At 32.9% G+C, this 18,290-nt stretch overlaps 1 protein-coding gene across 1 annotated transcript; it reads left to right on the top strand.

Annotated features, from left to right (window-relative positions):
* Nucleotides 1-4,411: 4,411 nt before the first annotated feature.
* LOC140052113 (cytosolic carboxypeptidase 6-like) lies at nt 4,412-18,204 on the top strand. Its single transcript, XM_072097534.1, has 12 exons — nt 4,412-4,437; nt 5,150-5,275; nt 5,824-5,948; nt 6,702-6,796; nt 7,542-7,758; nt 8,420-8,549; nt 14,258-14,372; nt 15,004-15,115; nt 15,725-15,877; nt 16,165-16,327; nt 16,650-16,750; nt 17,090-18,204. The coding sequence occupies exons 1-12, from the start codon at nt 4,413-4,415 to the stop codon at nt 17,261-17,263; spliced, it is 1,536 nt and encodes a 511-aa protein (XP_071953635.1). The 5' UTR covers nt 4,412; the 3' UTR covers nt 17,264-18,204.
* The last annotated feature ends 86 nt before the right edge of the window (nt 18,205-18,290 follow it).

Raw genomic sequence — 18,290 nt, 5'->3', positions numbered from 1 at the left:
ATTTGCAGCTGAATAATTCATTACTTTAACTTTTTCACTTATTTATTTGTTACTTCTCTATATTTGTTACATCGGCCTCCTACTTGAATTGCGTTCTCAATTTGTTCTTGACATCCTTACGCGCACACCGAATTGCCACGAATATTAGGTTGGTGGTTTTTAGTACTTTTGATACTTTTGATAATTTCATAGTTAGTATGATATTTGTAAACCTCGCCACCATATCCATATTTACTATCATTTTCATTATTATTATTATCACTTATCATTTTCTTATCATCTCCACAAATCTCCGGTAAAAACACACAACCACCAGTCACCACAAGATATACTACCATCTTTCTCTATAAAACTATATATGCCAACGTTAGTGACAAAAATCGGTAAACCAATCACCCACCACCAGAGCTCAGTCACTAAGTAACCCGGTATCTGATCTGTACCACTATGGTATGATACAACTGACACCAAACCCTTTAGGGGCGCCCGATCAAGGGTGGAAGGGGGAGCGTCCCTACCGACCGACAGCATTATATAAGTTATTTCAATCTACCTGGATCTTCCCCCTACTAAACCTACTCCTACGTAATATGTTGTTACATTACTATAGTATAATGCTAATTCATTAATTCAATATTTATTCAAAGTATCATATCAGCATGTAAACGAAATCAGTTCTACTGTTTTTATGTTGTTAGTCAAATTATCATTTCCGATTTCATCGTGTGAGTCAGGTTGCAGCAACCTACCTCCAGCCAACTGAAAGACCCACCTGGAAGTGAAACGCGTGCGCGTAATATATAGTTGATTGACAGACGGTTGGATCGTGACGTCATGATGGACTGAGTTGTGCCTGCAGACACATTTCGAAACTTCCATTTTATACAGCCGTATTTTGATTCCATACTTGAAGCATGCCAAAGACTTTTAGCTGTAAATGTATGTCGATGCTAAAAGTGTGGAACAAGACGGTGTGGTATTATGGTGAAGAAAGCCATTATTTTGATAAACATTATCTGTGATATCTGAATAGACATGGATGACAAGTGTGTGGGATTTGATTTTAGATAAAAAACACACATAGTGATGTGATGGTGATTATGAATACGAATTAGTAAAAAAGATGTTTTGTTTGAACAGGAAAAAAAATGATTCATTTTTACTTTCAGTTTAAAAAAAATTATATAGGCAAGATACTGTGTAGTCTAGTAGGCTATTTTGATTGATCCACCCACCTACACCCAAACAGAAATTCGATTGAAAATGCTCCTAGTATGATGCAACATAATATAGGTAAAGTAAGTTATAAATATTGGTACAAATAATCTTTATAATAGAATTTAACAGTTTCCGAATAAACATTTTTTTTTTGCTATAGGCGGCCTACTGTACAGTGATACCATACAAAAAGTTTACGAGATTTGCAATAATATAGAGGGCGCACGACATAAAATCAATGATATCACAGAATGCATTCATCAACATAAAATGCTACAGTATGCGAAGTGAATAATGTTTGCACCCCAACAAAAATTAATGTTGTTCTATTATTCATTATTAATGTTAGTATGTTGTTATTAATACGTTATTATTTTGTCCTACTATAACACATAGATCGTTTGTTATACTGTGGTACCACACCGCCGCGAGGAGAGAGAGACCGTGTGCCAAAAAACTTTTTTAAACTATAGAGGGGGCTATAACGTATTTTGTATTCATTCACATGCTATTTCTACGACGGCCGTATACTGCTTATTGATCTGATAACGGAACACTCATTGTCGATCAGATCGCATTTGTATAATAATATGTGACCACATTTTAACACATTTTTTAATTACAAAATAATATAATTATTATTTATAAAAACGATAAAATAAATGTAAAGGCCTACACTATACAGAGTCCCATTCGTCATTCTATAATACCATGATCCGCAAAAAATCATTCAGTTTGTAATATTAAAAATAAGATAGGCCTATACCTCATTTTCAATTCAATTCAGTCATTTTTGGTCTTATAAGAAATTATCTGATTAAAATGCAAGAATTGAACAGCAAAACTAAACAAATTTATTGAATTACATCTGTTGTTATGTAAAATATCCATTTTAATCAATTTTAATTATTTTTTATAGAGATGCTATTCAATTTATACATTGAAAGATCCCATGAAATGAAGTGTGGTAGTCATCAGGGGAGAGAGACAGAGAGGAAAACATTTTAGGTCCGGCGGTACAGTATGTGTGAACTTTATGGATATAACAATGTTGTCAAGTCTTTATAAATATTTTTTATTTTTTGATGAGGAATAAACAAGAACATAAATAGAACAAGTAGAACATAAAACCTTTCAAATAATAATGATTAGAATAAGCAAATAATTGAATTGATTTAATTTATTCATTCATTTTGGAAACAAGAGGCGAGCAAGCAAGTCCAAACAAGAGGCGAGCAAGCAAGTCCAAACAAGAGGCGAGCAAGCAAGTCCAAACAAGAGGCGAGCAAGCAAGTCCAAACAAGAGGCGAGCAAGCAAGTCCAAAACAAGAGGCGAGCAAGCAAGTCCAAAACAAGAGGCGAGCAAGCAAGTCCAAAACAAGAGGCGAGCAAGCAAGTCCAAACAAGAGGTGAGCAAGCAAGTCCAAACAAGAGGCGAGCAAGCAAGTCCAAAAAAAGAGGCGAGCAAGCAAGTCCAAACAAGAGGCGAGCAAGCAAGTCCAAACAAGAGGCGAGCAAGCAAGTCCAAACAAGAGGTGAGCAAGCAAGTCCAAACAAGAGGCGAGCAAGCAAGTCCAAACAAGAGGCGAGCAAGCAAGTCCAAAACAAGAGGCGAGCAAGCAAGTCCAAACAAGAGGCGAGCAAGCAAGTCCAAACAAGAGGCGAGCAAGCAAGTCAAAACAAGAGGCGAGCAAGCAAGTCAAAACAAGAGGCGAGCAAGCAAGTCCAAAACAAGAGGCGAGCAAGCAAGTCCAAACAAGAGGCGAGCAAGCAAGTCCAAACAAGAGGCGAGCAAGCAAGTCCAAACAAGAGGCGAGCAAGCAAGTCCAAACAAGAGGCGAGCAAGCAAGTCCAAACAAGAGGTGAGCAAGCAAGTCCAAACAAGAGGCGAGCAAGCAAAGTCCAAACAAGAGGCGAGCAAGCAAGTCCAAACAAGAGGCGAGCAAGCAAGTCCAAACAAGAGGCGAGCAAGCAAGTCCAAACAAGAGGCGAGCAAGCAAGTCCAAACAAGAGGCGAGCAAGCAAGTCCAAACAAGAGGCGAGCAAGCAAGTCCAAACAAGAGGCGAGCAAGCAAGTCCAAACAAGAGGTGAGCAAGCAAGTCCAAACAAGAGGCGAGCAAGCAAAGTCCAAACAAGAGGCGAGCAAGCAAGTCCAAACAAGAGGCGAGCAAGCAAGTCCAAACAAGAGGCGAGCAAGCAAGTCCAAACAAGAGGCGAGCAAGCAAGTCCAAACAAGAGGCGAGCAAGCAAGTCCAAACAAGAGGCGAGCAAGCAAGTCCAAACAAGAGGCGAGCAAGCAAGTCCAAACAAGAGGCCAGCAAGCAAGTCCAAACAAGAGGCGAGCAAGCAAGTCCAAACAAGAGGCGAGCAAGCAAGTCCAACAAGAGGCGAGCAAGCAAGTCCAAACAAGAGGCGAGCAAGCAAGTCCAAACAGCATGAGACAACGCAATATAATATGTTTCTACATATATTTCCATAATCCGTTTTTAAACTTTAATTTATAGTGAAATTTAAGACTGTTATGTTATAAATCATGTTTAATTTGTGTTAATCCTTATAGGTGTAATACACGTACGTTTATTGTTTACAATTACTGGCACCAGAATCCCACGCTCTTATCATGATGATATAACAAAGAGACATAATGGATGTTGTACTTATTATTACTAATATAAAAATGAATGTGAATGTACTTTGAAATGACAATGTCCGCTCGTGTTTTAACCTTTTACAGAGTAAACGAATACATTTTAAAGCAATATTACAATATTGTAAACAAGTTTTGTTCAATTTAATTAATCACATTTTTACAAATTTAACACCAAATGATTGATTGACCTGTTTTAAAAGCCGTAGCTTTCTTCTATAGCAGTCCCTTTATACTCTGGTATCGGGTGTCGTAAGAAAAATTAGGCCTAAGTAAGCAAAAAATCGAAACTGAACTGGACTAAAACATAAAAAAGATGAATAACAGAGACTTATTACCATTATTACTATTATTTATTAAAGAAAATGTTAATAGTCTATTGTTCCTCTTACTGAATACTATAATTACATTAATTATATATGTCGGACTGCTGACTCTTGAAGTTACTGTATACCTTATTATACTTACTTTCTAAATGTAATAAATACTATTTGCACTGCCACCGGGTAAATAACAATATCATCAATGTAAACAGGAGCGGAAAATATGGCGGATAAGAAGCCAGAATCGGGTGAGTAAACATTATGAAAAGACATTTCACTGTCTTTATAACAATTATAAAACACAAAATGACATGTAACCCTTTGTATAATGTAAACAAAAATTGTAACAACAAAAGTAATATATTTCTCTTCTCGATTAAGGTTTGAAAAATCATTTAATACTCCCTAGCAACGGGACGCTAGCCTAGCAGCTGCTGCGTGGCCCGTGCCGTGCGTGGGAGTGTTTGTGGATTCACTCTGCCGGCTACGCTGTGCTGCCTGGTCGGTGTATAGTAGGCTAGTTGATTAGCCTAGCCAAGTACAAGCCCTCTAGGCTAGGTCCTAACTTACTTTGGCCAGGCCTAGGTGATGTATCCCTTTTGCTCCAACAAGAGACCAGACAGAATTCTAGCCTGGCCCTATTTATTAGATTAGAGGCTATAAATAGCTAGTTAGAGGCTAGTCTAGAGACTAGGCCAGTAGACTAGCCTAGCCTCTATCTACTAGGCTAGGCCTAGAGGCCAGTATTATAACATACTAAATATAGGACGTAGGCATTAGGCTAGGTAAGATAGCCTAGTTTGGACTAGGCCTAGTTATGGCCCTACTTTATTATAGTTTTTGTGTTGATTGTTTGCCCACTTGAAATCAAAACCACTTCCAATACTAGGCCTAGCTAGGCCTATGTTATTTTAATTTATTTGATTATTTTAAATGTTTAATCATACATTTTTTCATCAGCGGGTAGTGACAGTAGCAGTGAGGATTCTGTAGTTGGCAATGTAAACAAGTTTGCTGTTGTACCTCCAGGTTATGTAGGAAAGCCTAGGAAGGGTCATCTTATATTTGATGCATGTTTTGAATGTGGTAGGTATTATTTATTAAGTATTGTAACACCGTCACTTAAGTACCTCAAAATTAATTGAGTACGAAAAAAAAAATGAATTTTGCCATTATATTGAAAAATAACATTATAAATTAATATAAAAGATCCAGTGATGTATTAAAACAAAGTTGGAGTGGTGGAGGTGGGAACAACACAGCATTTTTATTCTTAGAAATACTTGACCAGTTTAAAGAAGATTTATGTTGTTGTTAAACAGTCTTAAGCCTTGTCTACACTATCAAACTTGTGTGTCAAAAAAGTGTAATGTGCCTATATATGGTAGTGCTATTCTTTAATATGGTAGTGATATGACATCATCATGTCCATATACATAGGCACATCACATTTTTTGGATTCATTGCTATTACCATTTCTGTTTATTATTTTGTATTGTATTGCTATGGAGGAAAATAAATGTTTTTTTTTTTTTTGAATTGTCACAAATTACTATATTTTATATCATAATTTATTGAAATTGTACTTTATTTTGTACAAACCGATTCCTTTTTTTTTTCCAAATATCTCGTAGGAAACCTTGGCCGTGCAGACTACATAACTGAATATGAGTATGACTTGTTTATTCGACCGGACACATGTAATGCAAGGTTTCGTGTCTGGTTTAATTTTACCGTAGAAAATGTCAAACAAGATCAGGTGTGAATGACTAAATTTAATTTAATATTTTGATAGAATTTATTACAATTATGATGGAATTAGAACTCTTTATAAACTCTTATAAAGTCTTATCAACTTAATTGTGTCTTATAAATTGGTACAGTTTATAGGGTTGAGACAAAAGATGATTTTAATTTAATTTTAATTTAATTTTAATTTTATAAACAAGAGTAAAATGATACTTTAAGGAAGCATGCGTTTTATAATTTTTATACAATTTTAAAGTCTTTTTTATGTCTAGCTTACCTACAATAGGTTTATCTCAAAAGAAGATGTATTTATGAAATTATATAATTTCTTGTAATTTGTGTTAAATGATTTAATTGATACAATTTAAAATAATAATTTTTGTAAGATTATAATTTGAAATGTTTCTTACAGTAAGAATTATATTAAAAGAACCCAGCAAAGTCCTCCTGAATAGAGTTTTTTTTATTTTTTTTATTCAGTATATATAGAGGTTGCTTGTAGTGTAGAAATATATTTTTTTTAAATTGAAAATAAATATTGTTTTTGAAAGTGAGATTGTAAATGTCAGGCCTAAACAAGTAGACCTTTTTTAAAATCAGAAACAAAGTTGCATGGCATTATTTTTCATTGATTGATCATTAATTTCATATAAATAGACTATTATCAGCTCCTCAGTAATCACAAGAAATGTAACATGAAAGAGAATTATATATTTTTGTTTTGGTATCATCTTATACAGTATTACTGTATCTTTTTTTACAGAGAGTTATATTTAACGTCGTAAATTTTAGTAAGACAAAAAGTTTATATAGAGATGGTATGACTCCAGTTGTAAAGTCAACATCAAGACCACGATGGTAATAATAATTTTAAATGCCTAAAGCTCTGTCTACACTATCAAAAAAGGGTCATGTGCTCAAATATGGTAGTAATATGACGACATCATGTCCATATATGGGCACATTACATATAAAGTTTGATAGTGTAGACAGAGCTTAAGTAACATTTAATCATAATATTCTTTATTATTATTATTATTACTGTCACATATAAAAAAGCCATACTGGTTTTTAAATGTCTCAACAATTTGGCACCCCCAGGCATGACAAACCTATTCACTCCATTACCTCAAACTCGTGAAACGAGGCAGTCAACAACTATGAAGTTGCAAAAAAGGAAAGTTACCTCACGAGTTTTTGTGTAAGTGGGGCAAATATATGGAACAATTTGCATATCGACTTGAGAACCGAGACGTCTGTAAATGTTTTTAAATCTAATTTGTATGATTCAATGCATTAAGTACAATTAAGACCTTACTGTGTTCAAAATGAGAGGAGCTACGTTGCCCTCAAATTGTAATTGTATCCGAAGTTATTGTTGTATATTTATTGATTTAAAAAAAATTTTTTTTTTTTTCCATATTTTTATTGTAATCCAAACATTATTAACTGTGTGCTATTGCTTTTGTACGTAAAATGCAGGGCCTCAATGGAAACCAGTTCTTAACTGTTTGGGCTACCCTGGGTAAATAAATGTAAATAATAAATAATAATAATAATCAAAATATAACCATTTAAATGCTATTTTATTTCTGTTTTGTAGGCAAAGAATCCCATCAAAGAATGTATACTATTACAAATGTCCTGAACACCGGAAAAATTATGTAATGTCGTTTGCATTTTGCTTCGATCGAGATGTCGACACATACCAATTTTCATATTCGTTCCCATACTCGTACACCAGATTACAGACATATTTAGGAGCAATAGAAAAAAGACGACTTGATTATTTTCAGAGAGAACTTATATGTTTTAGTGTTGTAGGTAGATTCTGTTTAAATAACAATGCACTTGTCATATTGATTGGGAACTTTTTTGAGTTCTTTATACTTGTGTATTCGAATTGTAAACAGATTGTGCTCAACAGAAAATCTTTCCAATAGAAAACGCTAACAATTTAAGCTTTTTTGATAAGAATAATCTTAACGTTCAAAATACTCCATTAAATAAATATTTAACGGAAAAACTATACTCAACGGTAAAAGTCCCAACTGAATACGACAAATGTTACGAAAGATTAAAATAGTCCAATATTAATTATTAAAACTTTAAAAATGTTAACTACTGAATAGCATTGAGGAAACTCTTTCAGGACCTATTAAAGTGAATAATAATGATATCCAGGATTTAAAAAAATTGAAATTGAATTGAAACATTATTACCCCAGTCATTGTTTTGGATCAAACATGTATGGAAACATAACTCCCATAATGCAGCTATTAATCAGCGCAAAGTTGTGTCTTGATCTAACCGGGTACCCATTTATACACGTGGGTGGAGAGAGGCAAACGTAAGCAATGCGGCAAGAGTTGGATTATCATTATTCAAATGCTTACATTAAAATACCTTTTTCATTTTTATTATTGATGAAATATTGGTGTTGACCCAATTTGATGTAATGTGTATTTATTTTTTTCATAGCAACAAAGAAGATTAGACTTACTTACAATTACCAAGCCAGAAAACCTTGCTAGTGGAGTCTCCCAACGTGTGGTCTTCATCACGGCACGGGTACACCCAGGAGAGTCACCAGCATCTTACGTTTGTCAAGGTAAGTAAAAGTGTTGGTGATGATGTCATTAATGATAGTGATGTAAGTGAAAATGGTGATAGTCAGAAAATCATTTGTCATCAGAAAGTTATAATGGTGATTTGTCATCAGAAAGTGGTGGTGATGATTTGTCATCAGAAAGTGATGATGATGATTTGTCATCATAAAGTGGTATTGATGATTTGTCATCAGAAAGTGATATGGGTGATTTGTCATCAGCAAAGTGATATGGTTGATTTGTCAAGTAATAGTGTTGTTAGAAAGAGAGTGTCCGAGGTATGTAGTACCAATTAGTAAGTGACTAAGAAATATGGCATCCATGTTCCTTTTCCATTCATAATTATTTCAATATTTGTGAGTTTTGGTTCAGTTGTCTTACTTTAAGTTGACCACTCTACTAGTCATTGTTTTGTCCGACACTCAACATGTATTCAAACTCTTTCTCTAAGATTATTCATTTTTCTTTATATCACTTTTTCGTTTAATCCTTCCCTTTGTACTGTCCATCAAACATACCATATCGGCCTAGGATTTTAAATCTCCTTACATTTCAGCGATATTACATTTCACGATACTTTATCTATGGAATAAACAAGTATTGTATTACCAAAGTGATTCCAATCTTTTCTTAATTTATTGCCTTTTAATGTAAATTTCCTACCTCATTCCGTTATTTGATAGTTGATAGCAATATCTTAAATAGACTAGATCTGTTATTACAAACTTGTCATGGAAAAAAAAATGAATTTGTTGGGGAAAGTATAAGCTGTCAGTGAACTTCAGAGATATTGAAAGGATATTAAATATGCAGTCCCTCGTGGTCTGATGATCGCAGAACGTAATCCGTGATCATCACAGAACATTGTTGATATATTATTTTCAATGTATGGCATAATATACTCCTCTACAATACAAACTGGAAAATAACAATAGATTTATAAAGGAAACCAAAGCGCTGTACATTAATTAGAACAGTATACAAGAAAAATCTAAATTATTCCTTAGGGAAAAGAAAACTTAAAAAAAATGTTTTAAAACATTGTACACTTATAGCTATACGCACATTAATAGGTAAATTATTCCATAACTTCAGTCCAATGACGGAAAATGATTTATAATCAATACCGTGCTAAAAGTTTTAAATTTAACTTGACTCTTTAAAATCTATTCGATGTTATTATTAGAAAAAATTGAATAACATAAATATTTATTAAATATGATAAATTAAATACCTAATTAAATTCTCTTATAATAAAATAACAATATCTTATCAAGTGCTAAAGGTTTATTTTGTTTGTAAACTTGGCTCTATAAAATCTATTATTATTTTAATCTGGCATTACAGAAAACATTGACTTACAGCTTCACAGTGCTGGATTAAATGGTTCCTCAGCATCATGTTTTTCCACCGTCATTCATTGATTATTTTAACTGAATTCTTGAGAGGATGCATGGTCTGTGGATGAGAAATCATAAAAAATATGTTTGTAGTTGCACGATAACAGAGAAAGTTAGATAGCTATACCACCTCAAAGTGGTTTTTACTCAGATAATTCTTTTTTTTATTCAATTTATAAAAAAAAAAAATCACAACTGGCAGTAGTATTATATATAGACCTAGCCTGAACCTTGTGTTTTACACGACTCCTCATACCGAATACCACATTTTATTTGATATGACTACCATACATAATGTGAAACACCAACTAGAGTTTGCATTCAATAGGATAACATATGAAGAAAGACAGTTCATTAAGTTCATCAAACAGTTCAAGGTCAACAAATAATTATTCTTACACAATGCCAAATATATATTATTGTCTAACGAAAACTAATATATACATGTTATATACATGTTGTTTTCCTTAATGATCCCTTGTCTCCAAACAAAAGATCATGTGACTAATATCTTAAAGCGGGATTCTTCATCCACATTGATAAAAGGAATACGAAATTTACTTAAAATATGAATTGAAACAGCCAAATATGTATGTAGTATTATCCAGTTAACTATTCATTTAAAATAACTAATTTCCTACCTATTTCAAAAAAAAGTCATTAAAGCCTTGTCTACACTATCAAACTAGTGTGATGTGCCAAAATATGGTAGAGATATGCCCAAATATGGTAGTGATATGACATCATAATGTCTATATAATGGGCACATAATTTTTTTTTTGTCGCATATAGTTTGATAGTGTAGACCATGTGTAGACAGAGCTTAACACTCTTAAGGGAAAAAAGGGAATACCACTTTACTAAAATTAAATAACTAATCTAAGAGAAATATTTCACTTAGGTGAATATTAAATTTAGATGATTCTCTTTCTGCTTCAATGCTGTCGAAAAACAAGTGGTTTTTCTTAAACATATATGATTGCTATTTTTGTAAATTTGGTCAAAATGAGAGAATCTGGGCAAAAAAAACCAGACTCTTTACCATAGATCGCTCGACTTATGATGATACTATGTTTCTCAAACTGAAGTTGATAAATTGTTTTATACATATTTTTAACAATAGATATTTTAAACCCACAATATCCCTTTAAACAGAAGACATTCTTAGTGAATTAAAAAGAAAAAAAAAATGTTATGATAAACTTGTCATGTAAAATATCAAGTTTGATGAATGAACAAGATAATCAATGAACCAACATTTATTAAAAATATCTAATATTAAATGATGTGCTTACTGATCATGTGTACTAAAATAAACACATGTAGTTTGTGTTGCTTGGTAAGATAAACATACAAAGCTTCTACATGCAAAGATAAAGCATTTTCTACAGTAGTCGTTTTATGTACATGCAACAATTGATTACAAGTTATCTACATTGATGATAAAGGATGTAGAAAAGAAAAATATAGTTATTATATTATTTCTAAAGCTCTGTCTACACTATCAAACTTTATGTGACAAAAAAATGTGATGTGCCCATATATAGACATGATGAAAATAATAATAATATTTATTCGGCAAAAGATCTTAAAAGTATGTTTTATATTTCATCTTGCCAGGAGTAAGTAATAGGCACAAGCCCAAACAGAAAACTGCTCTTACTCCATCGACAATAATTTAATTTAAATGATGTCATATTACTACCATATTTAAACATATCACTACCTTATTTGGGCACATCACACTTTTTTTTCAAACTAGTTTGATAGTGTAGACAGAGCTTTATGGTACAAAAAAGGCAGCAAAAATGTGTCTGAAATGCATCATGGGATTGTTATGGAACGTGCTTTCCATTTTAGCTTACGGACATTACTATATCAATGTTTTAAGATCTGACAAAACATGTAACTATTGATGGCCCATCTGTCAATTAGATTCATTATAAACATTCCCCTAATCTTCATCCAGCGATGCTACAAAAAAAAAACATTACTAAGATAGGTAATTGAACATAGCAATTTGACGAAAATCATTATTAATGCACAAAAAAAAAAAAAAATCAATTGATATTCATAGTTACTGCTATACTTTTCCGTAGGCTTTTTTATTTTCTAATCTGTTTGTTATTTGTAATAGGCACATTATTGATCATAACTGGATTTGCTTGACATTTAACACTTATAAATTATTAAAGTCACATTCAATGTTTTTTTTACAGTAATTATACGAATGAATAATAACAACATTAATACTGTAGCGGGTACTGTAGCTTTTATTTCATTTCTTATTTCCATTTATAAATGTAATCTTTAGTAAAGTTTATTTTAGTATTGATGTTATTTTAGTATTATTAAAAAATACCTGAAGTTATTAACTGCAAACCCCATAGCATAAGTACAAGTCCAAACTTGACAACAACAACCACTGTCACACTCATCAAGAGGGCCCCTTGATTCTCAGCTTACGTTGTTTAGGGTCACCCTCTATAAATAAGGTGAAATCAAAAATAAATTAAAAAATATATACGTTTAACTTTCCCACTCTATTGATTGCCGAACATAAACACACCATTCAAAACATTGATTCAACCTGTTAGTGGCGGTTTCATCGCTGTTGGTTGACAACTGAATAAAATAAATAAATAAAATAAAATTAACCATAATAAGTTTTATTATTTTGATTGATTGAAGTAAAACTACTTCAGTGGAGATGAGAAGAAACATGGCGTGAAAAATGACTCTCTAAATAAAAGAACATGAAATGATAGAATTACCCAAAAGTACTTATTGCAGAAATAAATAAATGTAGTTATATTAAAAAAAAGGACTAATATGCATTTCAGGAAGCACTGATATTGATTTCATTGTTTCCATCTGATATTTCAATTTAACTAAAACTTTATAAAAAAGCTTTTATTTCTAATTATAAGGTACGGGGCTATAAATACATATATATTATTTATATATAAATATAATAAATAATAAAACTCATTTATAAACGGATGTGGTATTGTAATTTACTTTCTTGTAATCAACTGACATATTCCTAATCATTCAGAATATATTTGTGTGCATATTAACATTGTAGCTCATTAAAGGTAAACCACATAAGGTCAATTGATGTCAACTTAAGATGACCTTCTAATTAACCCCGGCCCAGAGCCGAGGTCGTTAAAATCAAACATAGAAATGATTAATATTTATAACCATTGTTTTTTTTCTTGATGATTCAGCATTTTAATTGCCATAGGTAAAAAACAATGATGATGTTGATAACATTGAAAACCATAGTTTGTTAACAAATAACATTCAAGATGTATTGTTCCCCAAAAACATGAAAAAATGAAGATTAATTAAATCAGACTTTGAATAGGTTTTTTTTATAGATTTCATTTAAAAAAAACGAAAAAAAAAATGTTTTCATTTATACAATAATATAAAAAAAATCCATTGGCTGGCAGGAAATTTGACGATTTTTTTGCTTTAAATTACAGTTTTTTTAGGTAAATAATTTTTTTCGATTCGATTTTTGGTCAAACTGGATAACTATTATGTGATGGCATATTAAAAAAAAATATTTGTTTTTAATTATTATTCAGGGGGACAATACATCTTTAAACAATCATAGTGAAAACATTATCGTAAACATGGTGTGATGATGAAAAACATTAATATTAATGATAATGATAAGAATCAAGATAATGCTTGATATTTATTTAATGGTTTTATTGATGATGCTAAGCGGTGATGATGTTTTTGAGTGTTACTGAAGCAGGCTTCAAATTAAAGAATGGATTAATATTATTGTGAATGTTTAAATTCGAATATATTGATAGAAAGATGCCGATGATATGATAAAAGATGACTGTATTGATCATTTTAAAACGCTGGATTATATCGATTGAATTAAGGATAAAATGATGTGTTTTATTGATGATAAAATATTGATGACAGTAAAGAGATGGGTGATGATTTTTTATAATAATAGAAAATATTGATGATAATAGTTAATGTTAATATCAATGCCATATTCCTATTTTGTCTATTCTGTGACCTTTAATCTGTCAAAGCACATTTTTAACCTTAAACTGCATCATGTTATATTTTTGTTATGATAGCTATATAGAATATTGATGACAATAAATAGATAATGGGTGATGATTTTTTAAAATAATAATAGAAAATTAATTATATTGATGATAATAGTTAATGTTAACATCAATGACAATGCCATATTCCTCTTTTGTCTATTCTGTGACCTTTAATCTGTCAAAGCACATTTTCTTTCATGTTATTTCTTTTGCTTCTAGGCCTAATTGATTTCTTGTTAAGTCAACATCCGATTGCTAAAGTCCTTAGGGAACATGTTGTTTTCAAGATTGTCCCAATGCTCAACCCTGATGGAGTCTATCTCGGCAATTACAGGTTACTTGATTACTTTCTTTCTAATGTTCAATGTGATTTGATAAAAGTTAATTTATATTTTTAGTAAGAGGGCAGCAAACATTGATTTCACAAAAGTAAAGCTCTGTCTACACTATCAACATGTGATGTGCCCATATATGGACATGATGTCATATCACTACCATATTTGGGCATATCAGTACCATATTTAGGCACATCTCAATTTTTTTGTCAAACTAGTTAGATAGTGTAGACAGCTTTAGAAGAGAGATTTGCTTTCTTGTACATAACATTAATTGTACCTAGGTATGTGTTTACTATGATTCCATTTGCAACAATATACAACAAATTAGAAACTAGTCATGTTAATGCATTATTCAAATCTGGAAACATTTGAATGTGCTTCAATATTCAATTCCTCAAATGTCACAATTTTGGTGAATTTTTAGGTCCAGTGTGACCAACAATTAGACAATGTGAGTATAGATTTTTGCAAATTGAAAGCACTTAACATACAGACACCAATTTTAACTTTTTTGAATATAAAATCTATTCCCAAAATCATGACATACTTAAGTTTCCTTATATACAGTAAGTATACAAGTTGTCTATCATCGTGTTGATTGTAGATATTAATTATTTTTCATGCAAGATGTTCTCTTATGGGTTTTGATTTAAACCGCCACTGGCATGATCCGTCACCATGGGCGCACCCAACGCTTCATGGAACAAAGAACCTTCTCATGCAGATGGATGCTGACACAGTAAGTTCATTAGTATTATAAAAAACAACTTATCTTTTCAAAATTCTGGTAAATATATTTTAAGCAGTATTGACATTTAAAGTTGAAAGTAAAATTCTTTAAATTGTGGTTTGATTTTTCCTTCTAGAGTTGTATATAAAGCTCTGTTTAAACTATCAAACTAGTTTGACAAAAAAAGTGTGATGTGCCCAAAGAAGGGAGTAATAATTTGACATCATCATTTACATGGGCACATCACAATTTTTTGTCACATAAAGTTTGATAGTGTAGACAGAGCTTTAGAATAGTATACTTTACCAGAAATATAGGCCTCAGTCTAGGGATACTGGTTTGTATGAATTTGCAAGGATTTTCTCCAGCTTACTCCAGGTCTTGCAGTAGGTCCTCACTGCATTACATTCCTCACAAAAGCTGCCTGAGAAATATTGGGTCTGCCTACTTTGAAAGCCATAATAATTTACAATAATCTCACCTGTACAGTATCCTGTATAGCGATTATAAACAGCGTGCAGTATCATGTCTTCTGACAGCAAACTTGATCCCATATCCCTCTTTTTCAAAAGATTTTAGTGTTACAATATAAATTTAGAATGCTTTCTTTGTTTTTAGCATGAAAATGTAGATTTCTTTGTGGATATTCATGCACACTCAACACTTATGAACGGCTTTATGTACGGCAATATTTACGACGATGCAACACGTTATGAGAAACAAGCAGTCTTCCCTAAACTTATGTGTGGAAACGCTGACGACTTTTCTATGGTATGTTTGATATGATTACATGAATGCAATTGTGATGGGTTGACGTGGGCTGGGATGCCTTAATAGTTCCAGTCCCAAGTCTATTTTAAGGTCTTCCACCCAGCCCCATTTTAACATAGCACCTCTCCTGAGTACCCACCTATAACTTTTGACCACACACTCCTATATATAGCTTCATTCATGTGATTGAATTGGAATATTAGGTCAAGACAATTTAGTGTGAATTGATTTTTCTGTTCAATTAAAAATTTTTTAAAAATTATATGTATATTTCTGCAATTGTACAGATGAATACTTCTTTCAATCGTGACGCTATGAAAGCTGGTACAGGTCGGCGTTTTTTAGGTGATATACTTGAAAAAAACACAATGTGTTACACATTAGAGGTGTCGTTCTTCTGCTATACACTACATCAAGGCAGTTCTATATATCCATATGATGAAGATAGCTGTATCCTTTACAAAAAATGCATATTATAGGTCATTTTTGTTACTGTATTTGAACTTTACTAATTTTAATTTGAAACACTATTCTTTATCCAAGTTTCTGTAGATTCGACCATTATAAACTCTAGTTGACCCATCAATGTGCACTGATGACCACTTGGAACAATGTTAATTCATGTTTCATCTCTCTGTTCCTCGGCACAGTTTTGGTGGTCTGGGTGACGACCCAACGACACATCCGGGGGGTTTGAGTCTTCGATTGTCTCAAATCAAAAGCTTAACTTGATACTTCATTTATTTCTTCTTTAACTACATACTTTTTCTAGATATGAAATTAGGAAGAAATTTAGCAAAGACATTTTTAGACTACTACAAGCTTACCTCTCTTATTACAGCAAAACCAACACTTGTTGGCACAGTTCAAACAGTAAGTAATCTTCCAATTGTTGATTGTAATGCTGCATATTTGCAGCATTGTTGCGTCGTCGGTTCCCACTTAGTGTGATTATGCAATACAGCATCTTGCGTTGTGTCATAGTGGGAACCACGCTTTAACGTTGTGTCACAAATGCTTTAAAACCTCATGGCTGATTGAAATGGCACCTTGCGCACAGATCCTGTTGAGGAGGCACAGTTTACCTGTTAAATATATTTTTTCTGTATTTACCAACCAAAGTGCATACATAACAGTATTTAAATTGAAACACTGTAACAAATGTTAATGCTAATTTAACAGCCATATTGTTGTTAAACTATTCTTATATAGAAATCAGGTCATAATTCCAAGGGTCATCGAGGAAGCAGTGAAGGCCGAGCCCATTCAGAGATGAGACACTACCCCAAACCTGGTGTTGTTTACGACCCCAACAGCTTTGGCTCACAAAGCCTTAATGATATGACTGTCAACTTCCGTCTTCAAAATCGTGACTTTAAAAGGTAGCATATAAAGCAAGGCAATGACTAGTAAGTTACAAGGAGTGTGATCAAGTCTAGCAGTGGAGCAAAGAGGTTCTATGAGGGCGTGTGGCGCAGTGTGTTGGACGTTGGATGACCGATCATCAGACCTAGGTTCGAATCCAACTCTCGCCGCATTGCTTGTATCCGTAGGCAAGATACTTTACTTACGTTGCCTCTCTCCACCCAGGTGTATAAATGGGTACCCAGTTAGATCTAGACACAACTTTGCACTGGTTACCGGCTGCATTATGGGAGTATGTTTCCATACGTGTTTGATCCCCAAAAATACTGGGGTAATAATGCTTGTAAAGCGCCTTTGAGCATGATTACTCATGAAAAGGGCGCTATATAAATGTGGTATTATTATTATTATACAGGCCTAGTGATCTCCCAGTGAAAGAGAACATCACATCTGAAGCTCTGTCTACACTATCAAACAAAATGTGATATCTGAACATGCTGATGTCATAACACTACCATATTTAGGCAAATCACCACCATATAGACAGAGCTTTAGTCTGAAAGAGAACATCACATCTGAAGCTCTGTCTACACTATCAAACAAAATGTGATGTGCCCATATATGGACATGCTGTCACAACACTACCATATTTGGGTTATCACCGCCATATAGACAGAGCTTTAGTCTGAAAGAGAACATCACATCTGAAGCTCTGTCCACACTATGAAACAAAATGTGATGTGACCATATATGGACATGCACATCACTACCATATTTGGGCATATCACCACCATATAGACAGAGCTTTAGTCTGAAACAGAACATCACATCTGAAGCTCTGTCCACACTATCAAACAAAATGTGATGTGCCCATATATTGACATGCTGATGTCATAACACTACCATATTTGGGCATATCACCACCATATAGACAGAGCTTTAGTCTGAAACAGAACATCACATCTGAAGCTCTGTCCACACTATCAAACAAAATGTGATGTGCCCATATATTGACATGCTGATGTCATAACACTACCATATTTGGGCA

The sequence above is a fragment of the Antedon mediterranea genome, chromosome 6 (assembly GCF_964355755.1).
Source record: "Antedon mediterranea chromosome 6, ecAntMedi1.1, whole genome shotgun sequence".
NCBI classification, from domain to species: Eukaryota; Metazoa; Echinodermata; class Crinoidea; order Comatulida; family Antedonidae; genus Antedon; species Antedon mediterranea.
The sequence above is the reverse complement of the archived record's forward strand: the minus strand, read 5'-3'. Positions and strand labels throughout refer to the sequence as shown.

Coding starts and splice junctions, on each gene's coding strand:
- LOC140052113 (XM_072097534.1), top strand. CDS start 4,413: ATGGCGGATAAGAAGCCAGAATCGG. Junction 6,797..7,541: donor TCAACATCAAGACCACGATG/GTAATAATAATT, acceptor TCTGTTTTGTAG/GCAAAGAATCCCATCAAAGA. Junction 16,328..16,649: donor TCCATATGATGAAGATAGCT/GTATCCTTTACA, acceptor TACTTTTTCTAG/ATATGAAATTAGGAAGAAAT.